General features: G+C 36.0%; 5 protein-coding genes and 1 long non-coding RNA gene across 7 annotated transcripts; 2 read left to right on the forward strand and 4 right to left on the reverse strand.

Moving 5' to 3' along the window:
- The first annotated feature begins 368 nt into the window (after nucleotides 1-368).
- LOC118058394 (chromatin remodeling protein EBS) lies at nucleotides 369-4,352 on the forward strand. The gene is made up of 5 exons (XM_035071102.2): nucleotides 369-688; nucleotides 869-1,211; nucleotides 1,320-1,388; nucleotides 2,427-2,565; nucleotides 4,056-4,352. The coding sequence occupies exons 1-5, from the start codon at nucleotides 589-591 to the stop codon at nucleotides 4,080-4,082; spliced, it is 678 nt and encodes a 225-aa protein (XP_034926993.1). The 5' UTR covers nucleotides 369-588; the 3' UTR covers nucleotides 4,083-4,352.
- A 1,669-nt stretch (nucleotides 4,353-6,021) lies between these two features.
- LOC140955461 (uncharacterized) lies at nucleotides 6,022-7,525 on the forward strand. Its single transcript, XR_012169533.1, has 4 exons — nucleotides 6,022-6,150; nucleotides 6,259-6,674; nucleotides 6,773-7,015; nucleotides 7,094-7,525. It is a non-coding gene; the product is annotated as an uncharacterized lncRNA (long non-coding RNA).
- A 379-nt stretch (nucleotides 7,526-7,904) lies between these two features.
- LOC140955500 (uncharacterized) lies at nucleotides 7,905-9,022 on the reverse strand. Its single transcript, XM_073408651.1, has 3 exons — nucleotides 8,686-9,022; nucleotides 8,434-8,590; nucleotides 7,905-7,992 (listed from the first exon to the last, which is right to left on the reverse strand). The coding sequence occupies exons 1-3, from the start codon at nucleotides 9,020-9,022 to the stop codon at nucleotides 7,905-7,907; spliced, it is 582 nt and encodes a 193-aa protein (XP_073264752.1).
- Nucleotides 9,023-9,175: 153 nt separating this feature from the next.
- Nucleotides 9,176-10,762, reverse strand: LOC118058380 (uncharacterized). Its single transcript, XM_073408652.1, has one exon. The coding sequence runs from the start codon at nucleotides 10,760-10,762 to the stop codon at nucleotides 9,176-9,178; it is 1,587 nt and encodes a 528-aa protein (XP_073264753.1).
- Nucleotides 10,763-13,563: 2,801 nt separating this feature from the next.
- LOC118058428 (O-fucosyltransferase 15) lies at nucleotides 13,564-17,822 on the reverse strand. Its single transcript, XM_035071134.2, has 10 exons — nucleotides 17,781-17,822; nucleotides 17,386-17,475; nucleotides 17,156-17,249; nucleotides 16,907-16,968; nucleotides 16,511-16,599; nucleotides 16,077-16,197; nucleotides 15,831-15,974; nucleotides 15,387-15,721; nucleotides 14,366-14,606; nucleotides 13,564-13,998 (listed from the first exon to the last, which is right to left on the reverse strand). The coding sequence occupies exons 1-10, from the start codon at nucleotides 17,820-17,822 to the stop codon at nucleotides 13,690-13,692; spliced, it is 1,527 nt and encodes a 508-aa protein (XP_034927025.1). The 3' UTR covers nucleotides 13,564-13,689.
- A 1,189-nt stretch (nucleotides 17,823-19,011) lies between these two features.
- LOC118058385 (protein STRUBBELIG-RECEPTOR FAMILY 8) lies at nucleotides 19,012-24,958 on the reverse strand. 2 transcript variants are annotated; one of them, XM_035071091.2, is made up of 16 exons: nucleotides 24,544-24,958; nucleotides 23,953-24,085; nucleotides 23,793-23,864; nucleotides 23,627-23,692; nucleotides 23,466-23,537; nucleotides 23,307-23,378; nucleotides 22,649-22,720; nucleotides 22,464-22,529; nucleotides 22,319-22,384; nucleotides 21,915-22,225; nucleotides 21,285-21,541; nucleotides 20,642-20,913; nucleotides 20,389-20,524; nucleotides 20,113-20,252; nucleotides 19,830-19,986; nucleotides 19,012-19,511 (listed from the first exon to the last, which is right to left on the reverse strand). In XM_035071091.2, exons 1-16 carry the CDS (start codon nucleotides 24,644-24,646, stop codon nucleotides 19,359-19,361), a joined length of 2,148 nt encoding a protein of 715 aa, XP_034926982.1. In that variant the 5' UTR covers nucleotides 24,647-24,958; the 3' UTR covers nucleotides 19,012-19,358. The 2 variants fall into 2 exon arrangements, with proteins under 2 accessions (XP_034926982.1, XP_034926983.1); XM_035071092.2 differs by lacking the exon at nucleotides 24,544-24,958 and adding an exon at nucleotides 24,265-24,413.
- Nucleotides 24,959-25,166: the final 208 nt, after the last annotated feature.

Below are 25,166 nucleotides of genomic sequence, written 5' to 3' on the forward strand. Positions count from 1 at the left end.
TTATTTGTATTATTTGAGTAAGAGTGAGTAATAAATTTTCATGCTCAATGTTTACTTGAGATCCAATATTATAAATATTATACCATGAAATAACTTGATCGGGAAGGTATTAAAACAAAATATAAAAATTTTTATCTTGTATATAAAAAAATATTCCGAGAGATGAACAGTGTTAGGACAAAATGGCTGAACTACCGCACATTTATTACCGTTGGTCCGTTACAGTACATGGGAGATGGACGAAGACTCAGAGAAGACGCAATCAATCCGACATTACACGAACTAGGTTACATGGCAACACCCCATTAGCCAAACCAACTTAACCAAATCAAAAACCATGTTATTACAGCTAAACTAAACTGTTAGTCATTGATTAAGCTGACACATTCACATATTAATAAAAAAAAGAAGAGAAGAGAAGTCACTGTAACAGGTGAAGAGTCACAGTATCGTCTTCTGTTGTCTTCTCTCTCCCTTCAATGTCAAGAGGCTAGGGTTTCTCTCCCTCCAAAATCCCATTTTCTGTTTCTCCCAAAATCCCACTCTATCACTTTCAAGTAGAGGAGACACTTGAGGCTTTAAGCTTCCATGGCTAAAACCAGACCAGGAGGCCTCATCTCCAAGCCTAAAACAGGCAAGAGGGACCTTGACTCCTACACAATTCGCGGCACTACCAAAGTTGTCAGAGGTAATAACATTATCAAAATGCATTTTTGCACTTAATCCTTATCTGGGTACAGTAAAGTTCTGATTTTGTTGTCTGATTTTGTGGTTTTTCTTATAATGGGTTGTTGTCTTTTTGGTGTTTTTGATAATTGGTTGCTGTAAAGGTTTGATCTTTTTGCGTGTTTGTTGGTGTTTTATGTAGTGGGGGATTGTGTAATGATGAGACCATCTGATACTGGTAGGCCTTCATACGTGGCAAGAATTGAGGGGATGGAGGCTGACAGTAGAAACAATGTGAAGGTTAGAGTGAGATGGTACTATAGGCCAGAAGAGTCTTTAGGAGGGCGCAGGCAGTTTCATGGAGCGAAAGAGTTGTTCTTATCAGATCATTATGACGTGCAAAGTGCTCACACTATTGAAGGGAAGTGTATAGTTCACTCTTTTAAGAACTATACCAAGCTTGAAAATGTTGGAGCTGAGGATTATTATTGTAGGTTTGAGTATAAGGCTGCTACTGGAGGTTTCACACCGGACCGTGTTGCTGTGTGAGTATCTTTTCAGTATGGTTTAGAGTTGAGTGTGTTGGAATGTGTTTTATAGTTGGTTAGTGTATTGTTGTTTGATTGAGGTCGAATTGGTTTCTGATTTTGAAGGTATTGCAAATGTGAGATGCCATATAACCCAGATGATCTTATGGTGCAATGTGAGGGTTGCAAGGACTGGTAATGTTGCTTTCTTGTGGTTGTGTGTTGATTTTGTTCTCTCTTTTTGGTTATTTAGTCTGTTAGTTTTCTCCAAGGTTGTGTCAGACTAAACATCAGGAAAATGTAATTTATAAGATGTTAAAACTGAGAAAAAAAAAGGTGAAATTTTGTGTCCCAAGGCAAAGGAGCCAAGTACTACCACTCATACTTTTTTCCAAAAGAAAGCTCACCGATTAAAGAAAAATGAGTTTTGTAGGTGAACTTCTCAGCTATTATTTTGAATCTTAAACAGATAAAGAAGCTCAATGATTGGAAAGAAACAATTGTGTTGCTGGATGTGTGAGTGCTGACTGTTATTTTAGCTGATAGCTTGATCCCATCAAGAGTTATCTTCCCTCTGTCCTCTTTTGCCATTTAGGTCATGAATATGGACTTTAGTGGGTGGTTATTCTAGTTGTTGTTTTTTTAATGATATTTGTATCATTCTGAGACCTTATGTGTTTGCTGTTCAAGACTATTTTGTATGGTGAGTTAAGTCAAGAACACTTATCAAAGTGTGATCTTTCTTGTTTTCCCGTTTTCCATATAAGATCATTATTATTTATGTGGGGTTTTATGCTCTTAGCTATATCTTAAACGTCATAGTTCTGTTGCTTTTAAACTCTGACTCACCCATGAGTAAAAGAAACACAGTGTTCTTGGTCGCGCTTTGTCTAGTGCTTACTAACCCATAGTGAATGTAAGTCCCCTTGTTATATTCCCAAATTCAGGCCTTCTGGATATAGTTTGAACGGCGGGAGATAATTATGCCTGTATGCTTATGCACATGAATCTGTTATCTTGCTATGCTGAAGGGAACGGAATATTTCTTGTCCCTTATTGTTTAATAGTGACCAATTCAGAGTGGATGAGTATCTTTGTCTGCGACACATGAAGGCCTTTTGGAGGCGTTGTGAATAGCAAGGGAATTGTATATATATGTGCACATGTGATAGCGGTGCTAAAAAAAGGTTCAGCCACCTGCTTTTATAGTTACGCTTCTCATGTTATTTGTAGGTATCATCCTGCTTGTGTGGACATGACAATTGAAGAGGCAAAAAAATTGGATCACTTTGTGTGTTCTGAATGTGCATCTGATGATGATGTCAAAAGATCACAAAATGGGTTTTCATTGTCATCAGTTGCTGATGTCAAGGTGAGACTTCTCATAACCTGTTTCCCTTTTTCTGGAGAATCATTTTTATGGCCTTAATATACCCCATTTACTGTGCATGACATGCTATGAGCTTGTTTTCTGTGACAATTTTTTGATTGTGATGCTAGAAGTTAACATGATTCATTAACACACCAACTTTTGTGTGGAGTAGGTTGTTGTATTAGTGTTTTGATGCTCTCTAATGTTGGACGTACGTATGGTGTGGATAAGTAATACATGAGTCTCCATTACCATTATGGCATCAACCATCCTTTTGGCTAAAATCTACTGAAGATTTAGCTGGTGTAAAATGATACATCTGTAGGATGCACTGCTGCTTTCATGCATGTAACTGAATATGAGTTTGGGCTGCAGCTTTGTCATGGTGGTTTGCTGATCTTGAAAGCAATTTTTTTTTTTTTTTAACCTGCAATAAGCATGATCCGTATATTCTACACAGCAGTTTGGCTTCATGCTTATGTTTATTGATTTGTCTTTCTTGAGTTTTACTTGTTATGGCCTTTGACCAATCAAGGTATTTATATTTCTATTACCTTGTGTTAGAAGATATCTTGCTCTTATATGGCTCCATGGTTTGTGTTACACTAGGAATACCATTTTCACTTCTACACTGTTTCCTGATCCCTTATCTTCTTCTTCTGGAATATGGAGAGTTGGTTGGCTTATAATGCTCAGAAGATTGCAACTTTGATGCAAAAATCACCATTTGAAAATTTGAGTTATTGTATCGAGTTGCTTGGATAAGATGGATTTGGGTCCTATGATGTCCTCTTCATCTTAATTGATGTGATGTAGGGGACTATGCTGGGGTTGTGCAAATGTTGGAAGTTGTTTGATAATGATTTTTACATTCATTGCTCTGTTCAATTGTTCAATGTATGAGAGAAATCCTGAACTATAGATCCAAATCTGGGTCCGTGGTTACAGACTATATTTAGAGGTTTGGTCTGCCATTATATCAGGATCCACAGTGATATATTTTACCAAATTTGATCCCTTATATGCTTAATACTGCTGCTTGTTGATTCCTTTTGGGTTCTAACATTCCTGTTTGAAAACAAATTCTCTTCTGTGGCAGAGTTATTTGGAAAAAAAAATAAAATGGATATGATGATATAGTTAGTTGGAAATATCAACTTCTTGTTGTCTTCATTTTTCTTTTTCCTTTTTGGCATGTCAATAAAATTGAGCCAGATTTTGACTATTTCATTTGGTTTTGTAAATGTAATCTATTGACAATTGGTTTGGTGAAATTTTGTTTGCAGTCACTTCCAATTTCTTACTGCCATCATCCCAAAACAACTTTCATTGTTCTTCATTATTTATTGGAATTAAGTTATTTGTCTATGCCAAGGGATTTCTTTTGTCAATGGAGAGATGGTTTTCTGTCTTTCTCCAAAAACACTCATGTTTTCCCCTCATTATTTTTCTATGAAATGAACGGCTATTGAAGTCTCTGAACTTTACAGGTAGAAAACAAGCGCCGGAAGAGATAAGTGCAGTTAGTAGGTCAGTGATTGCACAGGGAGACCTAAATCTTCTTGCAGGATTAGCTTGTAGATTGTTGGTGTGTGATGTATAGTCCAAATGACCGTGGTGTGCTTTGCTCAAACTGGGCTGTCAGTAGTTTCATGTGTTTTTGTCTTGTGGAATATGTAAGTTATGCTAGGTTAAGTTTTCATAAATCTACCCTGAAAAAGGTCTCATTTTGGATGTTTTTTGACATCGAACCTAATGCATGGAGTAGACATTCCGGGTTTCTGGTATTCCCTTTGTGAAGCCAAGACAGCGAACACCATTTATGCCAAATGGTTCACTTGCCAGTTTGATAGCAACCATCTTAATTTATGCTGTCGTTGCTCATTGTTGACTTTGTTTCACACGCAGAGTGTTATCACTACATGTCTCTTACAGTATTATTATAGACTTGTGCTGCGTTGCTCATGTCCGAGCTGCGTTGCTCATGTCCGAACTGATGGTCGCAACTGCAATGAGGACCTTGAGGTTGCAGCAGGAAGGGCAACTTCATTTTTCATTTTTACACTGTTAAACCATGTGGACTTGGACAAACGGCCGGGAAGAAAAAAATGAATGTTCTTACGGAAAAATGTAGAATAATATACCTGCCGGGACTCGCATTTGGCTTTCGTCCCGTAGGAAATAAGATCTCAAATTTGACTTTCTGATACACTTATTTACCATAAGAGAGTCAATGGTGACAACGCCGTCGAAAGAGCCACTTGTTTCTTGCTTGATAGGGGGCTTCCATTCATCAGCGCGGACTACAAAAGGTGCTCTTCGAAACCGTGCTGGATAGTCACCTATCACACAGCTCTCACTAAAACCTTACTTATGGTGGATCCCGGGGACAAGGTCAAAGCGCTTGATCCTTGATCCTTTAACCCATGCTATACTTGGAGATGCTCCTCACCGCCGATCAAGCAGTGACACTGCTCTAGGCTTAGCTTTAAGCTGCTATAGTTCGGTTTGGATAAGTCAAGTCCATTCGATCGGTTTGTTCGGGTGGTCTGCCGTCTCTTATCTTCCCTAACGTTCAGAGAACTGTTCTGGTTTGAGAAAGGAGCACCGGGAGCAACCTGAATGAATAAGAAATGGACAGCAGAGGGACATGAGTACCCTTCCCTACTCAATTTTCATGTTTTGGGAGCTGACCTGAAGAATTTTGAGCCTGAACTGTCAGTGGGCCTGGCTGTGTTCTTATTGTTTCTTTATATTATTCATTTGGCAAAAGATTAAATCGGAAAGACTACAACAATATTTTACCAATTCAGAGCAAAACAAGTTGCACACGGAAACAATAGATCAGTACGGATCATATGGGCTGCATGGATGTTAATGGTTGATTTTTTTTTTCAAATTATAATTTTAAAAATATTTAATCAATCAAAATATATATTTTGTATGAATTCCATTAAAAACTTTGGTTACAAAAAAAAAATAAAATTTAAATCTATTTTTTAAATGTTAACAGCAATAATGATGCGAAACACAAGAAAGGATCATCACCTCTAAAAAAGAAAATCAACATGAATCTGGTCGGTGTAATAATGTTTTTTTGATAAGAATGGTAGCAAGCACAAGAAGTACCTCTAAAAGCCCACCCTTTCCATTGCTACTGTCCATTACATACAAGATTACAAGTAATAATCGTAAGTAATAGTAATGATTTTAATCCAAAGTCCTCCTTTCCTTGTTAGCTAAAACTGTAACAGCTTTATTCACATTGACAATGTGACTAACTAAGAATCATTACTTCATGTGTGTGCATGGCGTATGGCACCTTATTTTTATCAGCATCCCTGATGCCTGAGCTCATGTTTCTTTCAGTACTGAAAATGATCATGACAAACAAGGTTGATCGTGCTTTCTTCGAGTTATTCTGCGCAGTGCTGCTTGTTGTTCTTGTTTTTGTTATGGTTGGTGCTTGTTATGCAGAAGAAAATATCAGTATACTTGGTCTTATTGGAAGGAGAGACACTTGCATTTCATGGAAGCCATTTATCTCACGAGGGAAGAAAATCAGTCCACACTACCCCCTCTCAGGTTCTTTCCCAGTTGCTTATAGCCTTCTATATATTTTCTCAAAGTTGAAGGTGAAAGGAAAAGTATGATGGTAAAAGTAAATCTAAGTTTTCTGGTTGAAAATTCCAGGCAAACAAATTGCAAGATGCTACTAGAGTGAAGCTGGTGGAGAAAGGTAGAGGAGCCAAATTAAGTGATGACAACTTACACTCCTCGATTCCTAGGGTTACCGCAAGGAGTATGGGTAAAGGAAGGAGGAGACAAAAATGCAGGTGAAGGGATTGTTATTGGTTTTGTTGACACAGGAGTCACCTCAATAAACCATCCTAGTTTTTCCTATGATATCCCTTGAATCCATTCACATGAAATATTTCTCATTTTTCGGGTGCTCTATAAACGGGCCCTAGATCCCCATCTCTAGTTCTTGAAATGGGAAGATAGCATCAGCTAGCTAGGTACTTCTCAGCTGAGGCTCAAGCAATTGCTACTGATCTTAACACTTCAGTGGACTTCTTCTCTCCCTTCGATGTTGTTGGGCATGGCAGGTAATGCAATGATCACTACGAATATTACTCTCTTGAATATAATCAAATAGCCATCCGCTGAAGTTGTCACTGATAGAAGTAAATATACATTTTTTTAGTAATGTGGCATCAATTGCTGCGCTGGAAATGCTAGGGTTCCAGTGATCGTGGTTGGCTTCTATCATGGGAAAGCTAGTGAGATGGCTCCACGCGCACGGTATGCTATATATTTGCTGTATGCAGTGGGATTAATTGTTTATAAAGCTGTATATACAACAGTACAGGAACCTTAACACAAGTGGTTGCAGCAAAAGATCAAGTCAGTCTTGATCCTTGAGGCTTTAACTACCAGGCTGTAATGGGTAAATATATACAGTACTGTTAATATTCTTCATCGGATCTTTTTAATTAATCTCCGCGCTGCTGACTCTGTGGCACAGGCAACAATGGATGGATCAGCGGACATATTAACACTCTCAGTTGGACCAGATGAACTACCAGAAGATGACATTCCGTTCTCAAGAGTGTGTGATGTTTTCATGTTATTTGCTCGAGGAGCAGGAGCTCTCGTTGCACAAGCTGCAGGCAACCACGGGCCAGCCTTTCCAACTGCTGTGTATAGCTGCTCGCAGCACATACAGAAGCTGCCTCAGTTCTCTTCTTGGAAATGGTCAAAAACTTGGAGGTGCAGGTTTACCAGGCATGGCGTACTGGTGGAGTATGGTTGGCATTCATCAATACACATTTCATGCACTTATGTAAAAACGTAGAGTTATTAAACATATAGTTAGGGCCTAAAAGCTTTGATGCCATGCCCTACAATCCAATTTTAACTTTCAAATTCTCTTCAAGAAAAGCTTGTTATATTTTAATGCGCGGTTAAGAGTTTCTAGGTTTATAAAATATATGTATCAACTAAAAGTTTTTTTTTATCAATTTTTCATTTATCAAAAAATTATTTTAAATAATTTAATGTTCTATGTGAAGTAAGTACTTTTGTTAAAAAATAATTTTTAGCAAAATTTTAAACCTAAAAATAAGTAGAATCCACTTTTAATGCTACCATAAATATATATATTAACAATGTTTTATATATATATTAGACCCAATTCTTGTGCAAGGTCGGATTGCTATCTGCGTCTTCTCAGCAGGCTTTTATAATGCGACATCAAACAATATCAATCCCATTAATTATTGATACAGCAAGAACTCTTACGATTTATGGGCTTTGCTTTTGCTTTCTCAGGCATCTCATGATTCCAAAAGATTAAGCACTGTGAGCACTTTGTGCTGTGAGAAATCACGCCGTCTATATATATGCAGATCATATATCTCAGTACTAAGAGCAACAAATCCAGAAGGATGAGAGAGGAATTGTAACTCAATATTTTGCTAGAGCAGCCATGTAGGAGAGGGTACGTAGAGTTGCATCTTTTGAGGGCCATGCACTTATTGTCAGCTGCAGATTCTCTTCCAGGGGACCAGATTTTGTTGACAATAACAGGAATCCTTCTGATGTACTTGAGCGAAATATTATTGTTGTCCTTAGATCCCTCAGTGCAGTGGTGGAGCCAGAAATTTTTAAATAAGAGGGTAAATTATTAACAAATAATATATTATATAGACATGTATTAAAAATTAATTCAAAACATGTATATTAATTCATATCAATTCAAAACATATATATTAATTCATATCAAGTAAAATTAATATAAAAATACTTTTAAAATGAAAAAACTTAAATTATAATTGTTCTCTTCGAGTTTTCATATTTTGAAACCGCTTCATAATAGCTTCATTATCAATCTTATCGAAGATATCTTTCTCAATGTATACAACAAAACTATCATTCATCCACTTATCTCCCATCTTGTTCCGCAATCTACTCTTGACAATATGCATAGCAGAAAAAACTCTCTCCACTGTAGCAGTTGCAACTGGCAGAAGTAATGACAATTTGATAAGCTATAAACCAATGGAAATATCAAATTCTTCTTTGTTTTTACCATTTTCTCTGCAAGACTAGTAATACCTTCAATACCAGAGAACTCATCATCACCACGTAGATCAATAATATATGTATCAAGTTGGTCACCAAGTACCATAAGGTCCACTATAGAGAATACACTAGGATAAAAAAGAGCAAGACGAATAAGCTTTTCTTTGTTGAAAGTAGAGAAAGAGTCATTTGGGCTTAAACATGCCACACAAAGAAGTAACTCCATACTCGTCTCGGTAAAACGATCATCCAATTCAGCAAGTTGTATGTCAATGATATTGTTAAACAATTCATAACGAAAATGGTGTAAGTTTGTAATCCCTTGAGATTTTTGCCTTGAACGCCCACGAAGCTTGTACTCATCATCCATGTTTAGAATATCAATATCATGTTTGATGCAAAAAGATGACACTTCTTCCAGTAAAGATTCCCAATCATTCTCTCTCATCAATTTGAATCGTTCCTTTGATGTTTTCAATAAACTCATAGCATTTTCTATGTCTTGATCTTTTCTTTGTAATGCTTATGATAACTCATTAGTAACTGCTAGTATCCTTCTCAAACAATGAAGCATGAACACAAAATTAAATGATTCCATAATACCTATTAAAACAATCGCTTCCGTTCTCTGTTCTGAGTTCATCCCATCCTCCTTTATAATCTCAAGCACATCAAGAACTGATGAAAACATTGCAAGTAAACGAATAATTGTAATATAGTGGGAGCCCCAACGAGTATCACCATACCTTCTAAGAGAAGTTTCTTGATTCAAGCCTCGTCCACTAGAAATTTCCCCATTTTCAAGTCCTTCAATAATTCTAGCATATTGTTTTTCTCTAATCACCTCCATCCTTTTACATGATGCTCCAACTATGTTTATAATGCTAGAAATAAAATTGAAGACATCTCCAACTTTATTATGCTTCTTTGTAACAGCCACAAGAGTCAATTGAAGTCTATGAGCAAAACAATGTACATAATATGCACTTGGATTGTTATTTAGAATAAGTGCTTTCAAGCCATTTAATTCACCTCGCATGTTACTAGCTCCATCATATCCCTGACCACGCAATCTTGATATACTTAACCCATGTTTAGAAAACAAAGCTTCAATAGCTGCCTTGAGTGAACTAGTAGTTGTATCTGACACATGTTGAATGCCAAGAAAACGTTCAATTATATGTCCATTGTTGTCTACATATCGTATAACAACTGCCATTTGTTCCTTGATTGATATGTCACGTGACTCATCAATTAAAATTGAAAATAATAACTCACCTAGATCTTTGATAATCACATTTGTAATCTCCTCTGCAGCAGCTTGAGTAATGTCTTTTTGAATATCTGGAGAAGTCAATTTGTTATGTTTAGGAGCTTCACTGAAAGTAACTCTTTTAATAGCTTCATTGTTTCTAGAAAGGAAATGCAAGAGCTCTAGATAATTTCCTTGGTTGCTTGAACATTCACATTCATCATGGCCATGAAATGGAAGTCCTTGGTGCAACAAAAAACAAGCACACTCTATTGAAGCATTCAATCGAGTTCGATAATCACTTTGACTCTTTACTGTCTGCTCAGACAACAAAGACATGATACTTTGTTTTTCATTCATCAAATTCTCACATTTTATCCGAGCTGTATTGTGACTACTATTAGACTTTCCAATATGAAGATCAAATCTTTCCCTTTTTTTCCAATTTGAAAACCCATCACCCACAAATGAATCAACACCCCTTTTTGACTTAAAGAGGTAACAATACAAGCAAAAGGCAGCATCTTTGGCTATACTGTACTCTAACCATGTTGGGTATGCACCAAACCAAGTCGGATTAAAGCGTCGTAGTGTTGATATATTCCCAAATTGTTTTTGAGAAAAATCATAGTGTGAAGGTTGACAAGGACCTTTTTGAAGATAAGCTCTTCGGATTGCATCCCTATCATTTATATGGTACTCATAAATTGGTCTTCTTAAGCCAGGGTCAGCTAGAAGAGTGTCGGGGTTGATTTCAATATGACTTTTCTTTGAACTTGATTGAGTTACTTGACTTGAAGCTTTGATTGACTCCTCATCCTCAAGGGATTTACGCTTGAAATACTTGTCCAGTGACATGTTAATTTAATATGAACCTGCTGGATTTTCTATCATCATTAGTGTCTACATAATAATTAACACAAGTACACAATAATTCACTATTAAACAAAAGTCAATTGAATTACACAATAATTCTAAATCTTCCATATGAAATTAATAACAAAAATACATGTCAATTTTATCAAAATCAAAACCTATTTCAATTCATATCTAAATGCATATAATAAGTATGTTGATTAAATTATACTTAATTATTTCTAGACATTTAATTAAGGAACAATGCTTAGTGTATGTGTAAGAGGAACAATACTTGAAAAAACATGCTTTCTACTTGATATTTTACTTACAAATAAATCATGTGAAAATATTAAATTTCAATAAACTACTCTATCAATGCAAGAGATGTCAAGAATAGTGGTTTTGCATGAATATTAATTTATTTTTTTATAATAAGAAAAGAAACACTTAATTGATTAAATTAACAGATTTAAATATTTATAGAGAACATATTCATAACAAAAACCCATAAATTATCATAAACCCTAATATTTTTAATAACTAATTATAAAAGAATAAAACTAAAATTAGACAATAAAATAAATAGAAAAGATGAAGAAATTTTACCTAAAGTATAAAGCAAAAGGCAGAAAAGCTTAATTGATGATAAATTTATATATAGGAGACTAGGAAAGGTAGGAACGGCTGCTGAGAAAAAAACCCTACAAGGGAAGATAAATAAACAAAAGGGAAAAGAGGGAAAATTGGGGAGCTGTAAATTATAATTATATATATATATATATATATATATATATACACACACTTTCCGTACCTGTAACAATAACAATAGCTATTGTATAATAACTTGCCTTACTTTCCGTAGCTGTAGCAATAACGTTCCTTACTTTCCTTACAATTGTATAATAACTTTCCTTACTTTCCCACTGTGGCAAATTATAATTCATTAAAAAAAAAAAAAAAAACTAAGGAGGCAATTGCCCCCTTTTGACCCACTGTGGCTCCGCCACTACCTCAGTGCCTTAGATCCTATACTAACTGTCAGTATTTACATTAACAATCTGTCGGTAAAAATTTCTCAACAGATTTACGAATAGAAAGTGTTCATTTGTAATATTATCAGTAAAAAAATATACAAATAATTTTAATGACAGAAAATACACACTAAAAAAAAATCGCCCGTTTTAATACACCAACAAAATTATTCATTCAATATCCGGAGTTGTTAATAATTCGTCTCTATGTGATTTCATGTCCATAAACATTTAACAAAATTGTTAATAATCCATCAAGAATTGCTCATATTATTTTTTGGTGATATAAGTCGTATATTGTTTCAAAACCACAAAATCTTAAAACTAGTTGCTCATATATACCAATCAAGAGCTCCCACTAATTGGAATCCTCCCAAGTTTTCAATCTTAATTAATATTGAAGAGTCCGTACCCCGAGAGTGGTGCAAGTGATCACCTAGCCATCTAGCCAACCTGGACGTACCTTCAGTGACGATATCGACACTAAGAAACTCTCTAACAGTCAAGTAGAGCCTGAAGGATGTGGGCAGCAGTCCAGAGACACAGTCCTGCTCAGTCCTATGACCTAATGGGACTATAGTTAACCTGTCTCCAACTTGGTTTAGGATAGATCCACAAGGAAGACAATACATTGAGTGTAGAATCCCAACGTTATGCGCAAATTCTTCCTTCTCTCTCTAGTGTGGCCGGCCACATGTTCTTTTTTCCCAGGATTTCTTTTTCGATAACATTAAACTTCACCTCCTAAATATTCATTTCCACATGTTTAAGCATGTCTAACCACCAATTTACAAAATCCTTAATTTTTACACTTAAGAATCCTAATTAACAATTCTAATAATTAGACAAAATTGATGTTGATTTTCCATCAAACTCACTAAAACAAGTACAAAACTTCTTACTATAAAATAATGTGACCTCCGAATGCTAGCCAAATGAGAGTTTCCCAATTTTCCCTTTCTTTCTTCACCTTCCTTACTTTCTCTCCTTACTTATTCTTTCTAAATCTCACTTACTCAATCCTAAAATATGATTTTCTTAAGAGATAATTGAAGATTTAATATCATCTCACATGATTTCTCACTTTTTCTCACACTTTTCGTGCTTAATTTTCCTCCATGAATGGCCAGCCACCTTACATGTAATTACAGGGAACAATTTTAGAAATTCCCTTTATGTTCCTTCCTTTAAATCTTTTATTTTTCAGGGTAATATTTTCAAGTCCTAACATCGGTTTACACCAGACTTAAAACAATTGAATTCAAATTTCATTAAACTATACGTCACAACAATTTTTTTTTTTGAAAAATTATTTTCATTTAATTTTTTATTTGTATTTCTATTTTTTTAGCTATTTTTCGTAAAAACCCAAACATTTTATTTTCATTGCTTTTATTTTTCAAAGTGATCCAAGCAGTCGGTGATATATGTTTGGCAGTATAGTAGCAGTTATTTTTCAAATAACTTTTCGTATCAAAAATATATGCTAATAATTTTTAAAAATTATTTTTTAAAAATTTAATTTTTGAAAACATTTCAACACTTCAAAATAATCATCAAAAACATACAAAATCGGAGCATTAAATTTTATAGCAAGAAATTTTATAGCAAGGCGCCATAAATCAAAAGCAACAAGGAACAATATGCATGGAAGCGATAGGAACAGTTGCCCCCATTCATCCATAACGACAGAAGGTTTATGATGAGCTAAAAGAAAGGGTAAGCATGCACACTTTCTGTCAAGATCAACTCTTGTGTGTTTCTCTATTTATATTTTGGGTGATTCCCCCCATTTGTCTATCTTTTGCTTACAGAAATTAGAAAGAATGAAATAAATCAGATTGATCCAGGAATGATTCTTACAAATGGAATCAAATGCCAGCTAAAAGGATCATATTATTCTGTTAGACACATACACTCTTTACACCGTGGATATCTGTAAACACTCCTTGCCTTGGGCCTTTCAAAGACATGTTTAGCTTGTCTAACTGCCTTCCTAACTCTCTGCTCGAATATCTTCCATTCTATGGTGTTGTTCTTCATGAAAATGTCAGCAAGTCTCCGCTTGTTTGGCCGTATTGTTGGCATCTTCCCTCCACCATAGTAGATTCGAAAACCAGAAACCAAAGATGACAGCTGACTCCCGGAGTCTGTCATGGCAAATGCATCAGAAGCAGTGCAGGCTATGAAGTCCAATGCTGCAAGCTACACAAGTACTAAGCTCATCATTCATCAAGACTTACAAGCAAGCTAGGGAAAACAGTTCGAATGACGGGAAAAAAAATAAAATAAAAACAATTGACAAAGACAGCATTTAGGGTTCATGTATCAATCAATTTAATGCAAGTGCGGCAATAATTTATGGAGAATCTAGGAATGGGGAAGCTCCACTCTATAAAAACAATTGCTGGCAAACTGAAAGGAAAAAAAAAGAAAAAGCACAAGCATGCGAGGATTCAGACTTCTTCCTATATACACTCCATATCTCCACCTAATAAACTATATCAAATTAAGCAGATGATAACCACAAAATTACACTAGAAAAAAGTGGTGACAAATGCCACTTTAGTACCTGAGATGAGAAATTCATGAAGGGTTTGAGTTCAGTAGCTGAAAGCAGTTTCTCTTTAGTGACTAAATTAGGATACAAGCTGGTTAAAGCAGTTAACCGTGATCTCCCTCCATATATATTTGCACCCGCTATGAACATATGTGTCTTCCGACGGAAGCCTAGAGCCGCGAGCATAAGTACTGCTTCCTCAGGTGTTAAGGGACATAAGCCTTCTGACCTGAGCAATGCCGGAGAACGTAGCCTGCAAAATATCAGACAACATGCCCAGCTGGAGATAAGCCAAAGCAATTGTAGCACATATGCTATCCCTTCAATAATATAAAAAAGTCAAATGGATATCCCTCTTCTTTAAATACTCAAGGACAAAGTATCTCTCAAAAGAAGTTATCCTCCGAACAGGAAAATGATGGGGTAAATTATAATTTAATCTGTGTTTTTATGATTCTGTTAGTTAGTCCCTCTGTTTTTTGAAAAGCATAAAGTTTTACTTTGACCAAAGTTGACTGTTATTTGTTTTTTTTGAAATTTCTAAACTACCCTTTTAAACGCATTTTTTTATTTTGTCTGTAATAGGTGAGATTGAAAATTTTGATTAGAAATGAAGACATTTTAGGCAAAAAACCAATTTAGTTGTGATAAAAAACCAACACAAGGACCAAGTTACAATAAAATATGAAAACTCAAGGACTTAACAAAAGGGATAAACTAATTATTTCATTAAAAACACACAGGTCAAATAATAATCTACTCAAAATGATGACCAGGTTTAGACCTTCAAAATTGCAGATGGCATCATAAGAGGAAAACGGATGGCAGGTCTTCTATGGATATAAGAGTGTGATGTTTTCTTATTAAGAGTACAAATAAAAAAGATGAAAAAATTGGAAGACAGGGAAACAAAAAAACTAGGGTTCTAAACTATTACCTTGAACAAGATATGTATAACTTACAGCACGTTGCAATGCATGCCAACAGACAAGATAAATGAACATATCAGGAAAAAAGAAGCAAAACTGCATACTCAGTTGTCTTCTTAAGATGTGTCAATGCAGGGAAATGAATCTCACGATATGCTTCCAACTCTTTCCTCTCCTCCTCTCCTCCACCATATTCACACAAAGAGTGTGCTAACATGTCAATTTCAAACCTCAGATGAATAGCCAGATATCTTGAAGCTTTGACAGCACGACCCACTTTTCCTTTCAGATTTGGTTCTGCAAAAGGACCAGTAAGATAACGATCCAGTGACCCTGTATGGGTACCATGTTTACGCAACCTTTGAAGGAGCAATGCGCCAGTTTCTTGTATCTTGGGAACAAATTGCAGTGCAAGAAAATTACATCTGCATCGAAGTCTCTAGATGAAGTCCGACATTAGGATGAGCAAAGTAGGAAGGAAATGAAAGTAAGGATGACAATCTACCATCATTTGTAGCGCATTAGAGTACCAAAGACCTGATATTTACCTGCAACTGAAAAGGTATTGGATCAAATGCCAAGCGATTCCCAAATCCAACAAAATGGACTACTCTATTTTTCAGTAATATAGGGAGAATGCTTTTCAAATAAAAACTTGGCTCTGATTCTTTGGGGACATCTACATCTGTCACCTGCATGGGATTTGCGATATCTCACCATCAACAACAAATTACAGAAGATAAGAACAAATCAGGCACGAACGCCCTCAGAATTATTTAGGATAGGAAACTGACAGTGCTACCAATTGCCTCCAAATCCTGCGACTGCAACTCCTTAGGCAGTTCCTTCACTATCCGAATATCAGGAGTAAGATAATTAATAAAATGCTCCTCCTGATAGATGTGGCTGAATTGACTATGAAATATAAAAATGACTGTTACTTTTCCATCTAAGTCATATGTAAGAATCATAAGAAAGACCTGAATAAATCACTTTGATATGCAGTGGTGAAGCATGGCGTTTATGGGAGCAGAAGTTAACTCATCTGGGTACATACACAAGATTATTCCACCGAATCAAATTATTAAAAGATGCAACTCAATTGAAGGAAGCATTGCTTCAAGCCGGACCATTAGGCAGCCAACAGCTATCAATGGCAATTATGTTTTGTCCAACAACCAATATGTAGACTTTTTCTGAAGGAGAAATTTTGAGAAGAATTTATTACCTCACATCTCTCCAGACGCTGCTGTACATAAATCTAGGAATAACAAGGGATGAATTCAGCAACCGTGCAATAACCACAGCATTGCAAACCTGTTTTTAAAATAGAAGCAAGTTTGAAGCAGTTCAAAATGGTAAAGAACATATCAGACCCTTCTGAAGCAAAGATAGTTGCATACAAAACTACAGCACAGAAACAAGGGTTGGATTCAGCAACTGTGCAATAACCACATCATTGCAAACCTGTTTTCAAACTATACACAAGTTTGAAGCAGTTGAAAATGGTAAAGAATACAATGCATATCACCCTTCTGAAGCAAAGACAGATGCACACAAAACTATGAAACTTGGTTGCAAAGGAGTAATCATGAAAGCTGCAACTGGTCAAAGCATTACTTACAGCTACTCTTTGCTGGTTCATCCCCCCATTTGCAGTGACCAAAATGTAACCATTATTTCCCTCTACGAAAGAGAAATACCATGTCAGAACCAGTTTTGCGCTACCATAACACACTATTTACTCAAATGTGAAACATCCAAGACATTTCCACGTGAGACACACAGGCAGAAACTCACGTCAGTGCAGATATCAAGTCAAATACCCAACTGAATACAAACACAAACGCACACAGAGAAAGTAAGTAATTACCACTAGGATTCCAATCACGATGATCAGCGCAAGGTCTCCAAGCAGAGGCAGGAACAAATGGCTCCTGCCACAAATCTTTTGGCTCATGTTTATTCTGTTCCCATGTTTAATATCAGGAAAAAAAATATTAATACAGAACTCAAAAAAGGAGGATTGGATCCAAAAAACTCACCACACCAAAACAAACTATATATTTGGATAACAAGATAAAAATTCGCCAATTCAAATACCTTAGCAAGGGAATGGGCAGCCAAAGCTAACATCCTATCATAAGTATCCTTTCGTGGCATTTTTCCTTCGCCAATCTTTTTCAATCCATCCTGCATTCAAAAATTAAACAAAAAATAATGGGATTTAAAAAAAATGCTCAAATTCTCCAAATCAAACACATATTACACAAACTTTATATATCTTTCCTAAATTAACAAAAATGAAATACAGCAATTAAACACCTTTTAACTTTTCCAAATTAATATAAAGAATCAAAATATGAACTTTTTAAGCTCAAATCTTCCTAATTAACGACAAAATACCAAACCATAGCATCCATAAAGTCACTCTATTTCCTTCTCCAAGTTCACAAAACATTACTACAGATAATTTTATTTTTTAAAAAAAAATGTACCTTGATTGAAACTGAAATTGAAGGAGAATTTTGAACAGACATGTCTTTGTTGCCACTGGTTTCATCATCAAGTTGAAGCCTTAAAAGCATGAAGCCATTAAAAATAAAAAACAAACCCACCAAACAAACCAAACCCAGAATTCCTTTGAATTGCTTCTTTCGATACCAAACAACCTTCCCTCTCTCTCTCTTTCTCTTCCATTTGTTTTGCCCGAGTCGAGGAGAATGAGTCGGTAATGAGTGTGGATTGGAGAGGTCAGCTGATGAGGACATGCTAAAAAGGTTGACAACAGAAAAATTTACTCCTAAATTTATTTTAACATTGAGGCATCACAAATGAGGTGGCCTTTAAGGAGTGTAAACCGAGCTGGATGATTGCTATAATTTTAGATACTACAACTATTTTTTTCTATAAACAGCATTGGTTAGAGACAGAACATATAGGATCCTGAGATGGTAATCCTATTTGTAGCCTCTTCTTGATGAAAATTTTGCATGCGCCCAGCACAAACCTCTGAACCATTCCACCTTGTTTTTTTTTTAGTTTATGTTGAGCTGGAATATATATATATATATATATATATATATATATGATTTCCTTTGTGCATTACCAAGTTGAGAATCTAGCTTAACTGAGAAGTGCTAGATTGAATTGCCTTTAGGACTCTATATTCTTGTTTTTTCTTTTGTTACAATGAAGTTCAATAATGCTAATCTTTTCAAAAGATTCTTATATTCAAAAAAATTCAAAGCGGATTAGAATGCATTTCTAGTTTGGAAATGGATTTACAGAAACTGTGAAACGTTCTGAGATGAAAATGATGCAACTCGGTTTTTTTTATAGTGATAAATGGTGGATTTTCTTCTGACGAGCCTCTTGCAGCCTGAAAAATACCAGGCGAGTGACCAGAAAACGATTTGTTCGGTCCCTCAGGAAATTGCAAAATACCAAAACTACACCTAATTTCATAAAAGAGTTCGAGAGGCAAGTGGAACAGCCTGTTCATTGTCGTTTTCAAGTTCATATTTTCTTTCATGATCCACATGCTCCTCCATGCTTCAAATGTGCCATGAAAGGACGAACCCATTGCCTCAATGACTTTGTTTTTGTCTTTCCCCAGATTCCCAACCTTTTTGGTTTTTGGTGGTTGGCAGTTTCTGGTGTGGAACAGCATATTCAAATTGATAGTTCAATTGTCTGCAGGTGAAAAATCTTTGCCAATATGCAAACTTGCAAGGATCAAGTGAAAAATCTTTTATTACGCCGCATTATATATTGAATGTTACAGCAAAATATGGAAAAAGATCTTGGAATACAGTATTTGATCATTTACAGCTAAAGATGAAGTTAAATGTATGCAACTGGAATACAGTATTAAATTATTTACAGCTAAAGATAAGTTAAATGCATGCAACTCACAATGTTTCAGGCATAATTACATATCTATCTGATCTGATTTTATAGCTTTGTAGCCTCTTTCCTCTTTATCTGTGCGTGTTTTGGTCATCCATTGATCTTTGTATGGTTGTATGCAAAATCGGAAGCTTCACTTCCAAGTTCAAGATGGGCCAAGACGCTCAAAGTGATGAATCTATTGCCTCATGATCGGGGGTTCTATATGCAAATCCTGACTCGTCACTGGATCGCCTCTTGACCACACTGGCCCTTTGCACTAGTCGTACTAATGCTTGCACAACTTCAGACATGGGAGGGCGGAACTCAGGTTCCGGCTATAAAGAAAACAAAAATCATAAGTTGCCCATTTTCAGTTAAGAGAGTGATAATAAAAAAACTGCAGCCAAAATCAAACAACTCAAGCAACCGTATACATGAATGTTATGGCCCAAAATCATATCCAAAAGAAATGAACCAACGAAATTAAATGGGAATGTAGGCCATGACACGAATAGGCTCCATATGATGGAGCATATGATTTTAAGCTAAAAAGGTTTATACTTGTTAGATAGCCATTCCGGAATTCTTAAAAATATCATGAAAGCTAAGGCTTGGTGCATATTTAGTCTTATTATCAGAAAAAAGAAACTTACCTGGACACAGAGGGCAATGATGTCAGCGAAACGTGAAAGAGACTTTGCAGGATACATGCCATTTAAGGTAGGATCAACCATTTTTGCCAAGGCATCAATATCATGCAGTTGAGGAGTAGCCCATCTAACAAGTGACTGCTCTGATCTCACCCTCGAACTATGAAACCCCAAAAATTGGATAAGGGATAAGTTTAAACCAAGTTCAAGAATAGCCCCAAAAATAAATGCTTAAACAAGTCTATGAAAACAAACACAATTGATCAGTAAACAAGAGAAATGTTACCTGTCCAGTGGCTTCCGACCAGTCAATAGCTCTAGCATTACCACCCCAAAGCTGTAGACATCGCTTTTTACAGTGTATATTCCTGACAGAGCAAATTCAGGAGCACTATAACCAAATGAACCAACCATCTGTGTTGAAACCTGTCAACGTGAATCATACTATACTTGGTCAGTCCGAATGCAACAAAAGGTATGTTAACAAAAAGTTCTAGAAAGCATGAAGTTAATGAGAGTTTGCAGTGCCAGCACATAATATTATTCACTCCTTTTCCTTTACCTGTCTCTCTGTGTTTGGTGTCAGAGCAGCCAAACCACAGTCTGACAAGTGGGGATTAAGTTCTTCATCAAGTAAAATATTTGCCGACTTCAAGTTTCTATGTACAACAGAAGGCAAGCAGACTTCATGCAAGTACCTGAGTAAACAGGCTACAATTAAGAGAGGATGTAGGGCATGCTGTATGAGAGAGAAAGAGAGAATGAGAGAACTCTAACACCACACACACACACACACACACATATATGTAACATACTCTAAAGCACGGGCAGTGCCAAGTGCTACTCTAACACGTGCATTCCAAGATAATGTCTTGCTGCCATCATCAGCAAAGTGCAGTATATCATGCACACTCCCATTTGCTATATATTCATAAACCAAGAGTCGCTGCCCATGCTCCACACAGTATCCTACTAGGGAAACAATGTTTGGGTGCCTCAAGTGTGACATATTTGAAACAGCTTCAAGAAAGTTGTCTTCCTCCTGTAATGACAATGCTGCATTGTCGATCTTCTTAACAGCCATCATCTATATCAACAGAACAGAAGTTGATTACTTAACTATTGCAACAGAGGTTAGCAAACCTGTAAAGAAAAACAACCCAACCAGAACAACAAGGGAAGAACTCTCACAGTCATGATGGCTTTATTTTTAGCTTACTTTAAATCAATTTTTAGCGTACTTTAGGTCAGAAGAATTTAATCAATGTATTAACCGGAATTTACTAGATAAAGGTGAGTCATCGTGCACAAAAATTGCATGCTCATTGTGGCTAGCAATAGGACCTCTTCAAGTGCACATGACACTGGTAGCTCCATGGACTCGTACTAATGCAAATATAGAAACCAGCATGACCGTAAGAACATAGATATTACTTTATATCCAATGATTTAAGTTACCTTTCCATTAGGAAACTCTCCTCTGTAAACACGACCAAGAGAACCTTCACCAATTAGAAAATCTTGACTGAAGCTATTCGTTGCTGTTTGTAGAGAAGCAACACTATATGAAGTGGCAGTGATGGGCGACTTCATTCTTTTTATGGATCCAGAATTCCCTTGTAATCTCTCAACCACCAATATCTCTGCAGGTGGGGGCTTCAGATCCGTAACAGCAGACATGTTTTTCACCCTTGACTCTTGCATATCTCTATCAACTGGAAAAACAAAGCAGAGCATAAACCTCAGTGGTTAGGATTATTATACAAGAGCTTCCAGCTTCAATCTATTAATTAAGGAACAAAATTTTGAAGCCTGTTGAATGAAGGAGGGGTTCAACGTTATATTTTGCATTAATATGCAGACAGACCAACTAATCACAATCTTACTTATTTTAGACTATGGTGTCTAAGGAAAATGAGCTTGACTAATATCAGGATTAAAAAACACTATTTTAACTGCCTCCTGGATACCAGTGTTGTAGATACTATGACCCCACATGAAACCAATTGCGCATTTATGTGGTCTCATATTCTGAAAATTCAAAAGGTTACCTCAGAAGAATAAAGATTCAAAGGACAGAAAACCTACTGTCATCTGTATCAGCAGGGCGACTTCCCCGGGTAGATAGAGGACCAATTTCCTTGCTTTTGTGCTTCTTAATGCAAAAGACAAGAGCAACTAGTGCAATGAGAACCAGAACAACAGAACCCAGGGCTACACCTACAATAGCTCCCACTGAAATTCCCTTATCTGACTGTGATGGTTGACCATCAGAAGAAGGGGTGACAGGTGCACCGGATCCTGGATGAGTACGGTTTCTGTGAGATTTACCAGGAGGTGGTGGGGTATATGGTGGCGGAGGTGGAGAAGGACCATTGTCAAAAGAATTTCCATTGTATCTGATTTAATTATTCAAAGAGCTTATTTAACATATTGCAGAAGTAGAACATGATAAATTTGGTAAGGAAGAAACACAGAGAAAATAAACTTACATAAAGTTTGGGATTGAACTAAGCTCTTGAGGTATCCATCCACTAAAGTTATTGTTTGCAACATTTCTGTTGAAAATATAAGGTGCAATAAGAGCATAGTAGCAGATGACAGATTTAAAACCCCACCATTGCTAAAGGAACTTACAGAGTTGTCAGAGGCAAACCAGTAAGAACATTAAGAGAGCCAGTCAGTTGATTGTTCTGAACATTGCTGCAGCACATTAGAATATCACAAGCCTTTAATCAAACTTTCCAAGAGTTTGCAATCCTTTTCTTTTATTCACTTTATGTTATTTGGTTAATTTTGAATGGAGTCAGCACTCTACTCACAGTGTAGAAAGATTGGACAAAGAATTAAAAGAACTGGGAAGATCTCCACTAAAGCTGTTGAAAGAGAGATCCCTGCATGCACAAGCAATAGTAAAGATCCAAGAAAGCTATTTATTGGAAAGTAGATATGAGCATTATTGTGCTGGAAATGAAGAGAGTCAAAGAATAACATGACAAATGCAGCCCCCATGGTGGGCAATTGGGATACAAGTCACATAAATGAAATATTTTTTCCTGTTCACTCTCTCTTTAATAAAATTTGTTTCTTCCCTCTTTCCTGATTGGTACTATCTTTCCACCATGTTAGACACCACAACACCATATTTTAGCTTTTTCCTGTATGCACTCCCCTTCTGTACCATTCATTTATCTCTCGTAACAAAATATATTTCTCTAAAAAAAAATATGAATTCTACTTCAGCATATCCCTAATCTCCTCAAAAGGTTACCTTTATTGAACTTATTGTGTTAATTCGTTCCTTCTTGTATTCTCTGAACAGTCAATTTTGTGAAGAAAAAAGTATCATAATGTGGCTTTTCCATCAACCATCATGATTCTTTGCATAGTACTAAAAACTCAGTTGCACATGTATTTTAACAACGAAAATTCCAAAAACTAAAACTCAAATAACATCTGTTTTGAAGTAAGAAATCTCACATGGTTGCGAGGAGAGAAAGATTAACGAAAACATCTCCAATTGATTGGGCGAGTGAATTGCGGCTTATGTTTCTGAAACCAAAGACGTTGAATCAGGGAATAATCCAAATTCTGCAATTACTCGACAAAATTTAAATGCATTCCAGATATGCCACTCACAGATAACTAAGAGAAACCATGCTAGACATTGAATAAGGAATATTCCCACTCAAGTTGTTTTTGGCAAGATTTCTGCATCATGGAAGAATAGAATGAACACGTTATCAAACAATTCAAACAGATCGAAAACATCAGAAACAATTGACACGATGGAACATTACAAGCTTGTAAGATTCGGTGGTAACTGATATGGGAATGAATCACGAAGGTGGTTGTCACTTAGATCTCTGGCAGGCACCAACAACCAATATCAGCGGCTCAAATAATCAATGAAAGCAACATAACTTCATTCACCCAAGAAATGAAATAAAGCATTAAATCTCTCACAATGTTCTCAATGACATGAGGTTTGCAAGCAAGTATCCCATTGTTCCGTCAAGTCCTAACCCAGAAATCTGACTGTCAACACCAGCAACACAAAACCATTCAACAAACAAACTAAACCACTAAATCAATTAAAAGCATAAATCTCAATGCACTTTCTCACATGGAAACAACAGCTGATCCTTCACAAGTGATCCCTTTCCATGACTCTGTACATGGATCCCCACCATTACTTTTCCAATTGGTTAGCTGTGAAGGACTATTCAGCGAAGTGTACATAACTTGTAGAGCTTGAACTGCAACAACAACAAATACTTTCAATCCTCAGAATCAATCAATTTAACCCCTAAAAAAAACCACCGACATAAACCCTTGGTTAGTCCACAGGGAAATGAAAGCAAAAAATTACAATCAAAATGAAATGAGACAGCATTTCAATCAATAGATTAGTCGGGAGAAAAAAAAACAATTTTACTTTCATAAGCTAAACACAAATGGTAGAACATCATCTAGCACATTTTCTCGGAAACAAACAGAAAACAAAGAACTAGATTTTCAAAGAAAAAAAAATATATGTCATAGTAGCAGTTCATTTCTTGACTCTAGCTTCACTCCAACCAAAACAAACCCCAAAAGTCAATAACTTTAACCACACCAATCACCATCAAACCAACCAATCAAAAAACCAGACCCCATTAAAAAAAAAAAAAAAAAAAAAAAACCCCGAAAAAACAAGAAACAATGCAAACTTTACCATCATTAGCATCAGTAGTACATTGAACAAGAACTGGGAAACCAAAGATCAAAACTTTAATCACAGACACAAACAAAAATAACTCAAAGTGCTTCAATGTCATTGTTTTTATTGACAAACAGATCAAAATTTGGTGTTTCTCTTTTCTGGGGTGTTTTAGTTTAGTCTAGTTTAGAGGCGGTGTTGAGTGGTGACCAGCTTGATCAAGTGAGGCAAAGCTCATGGTATTGTAGACTGTGGAGACAGAAGAAGCAAACAAGAAGAAGAGGAAGAAGAGAAGAAGGTGTTAATGAGGTGGAGATCAGAGTCAGTAGTAAGAGACATTGTCATTAAAGAAAGGGATAGCTAGAGAGAGAGAGATTCCAAGCTTGAGAGAGTAATTAAGAGAGAGTGGGGCTGTTGACAGTGTGACTCGTTGTAGTTTATGTTTTGTTTTGGGTGTCGGCGAAAAAGGAAAGAGCTGGAAACATATTATTATTTTAAATAATTGTTTTTTTAAAAAAAAAAAAAACCTTTAGATTTTACTTGAACTTCGTTGGATCAGCTAAAAGGATATAAAAACAAATTTGATCCAAATCCAAATCATACTCCAAGTCATCTATTATAGAATTAACTAGTCAAAC

This window comes from Populus alba, chromosome 4 (genome assembly GCF_005239225.2).
Source record: "Populus alba chromosome 4, ASM523922v2, whole genome shotgun sequence".
Taxonomy (NCBI): domain Eukaryota; kingdom Viridiplantae; phylum Streptophyta; class Magnoliopsida; order Malpighiales; family Salicaceae; genus Populus; species Populus alba.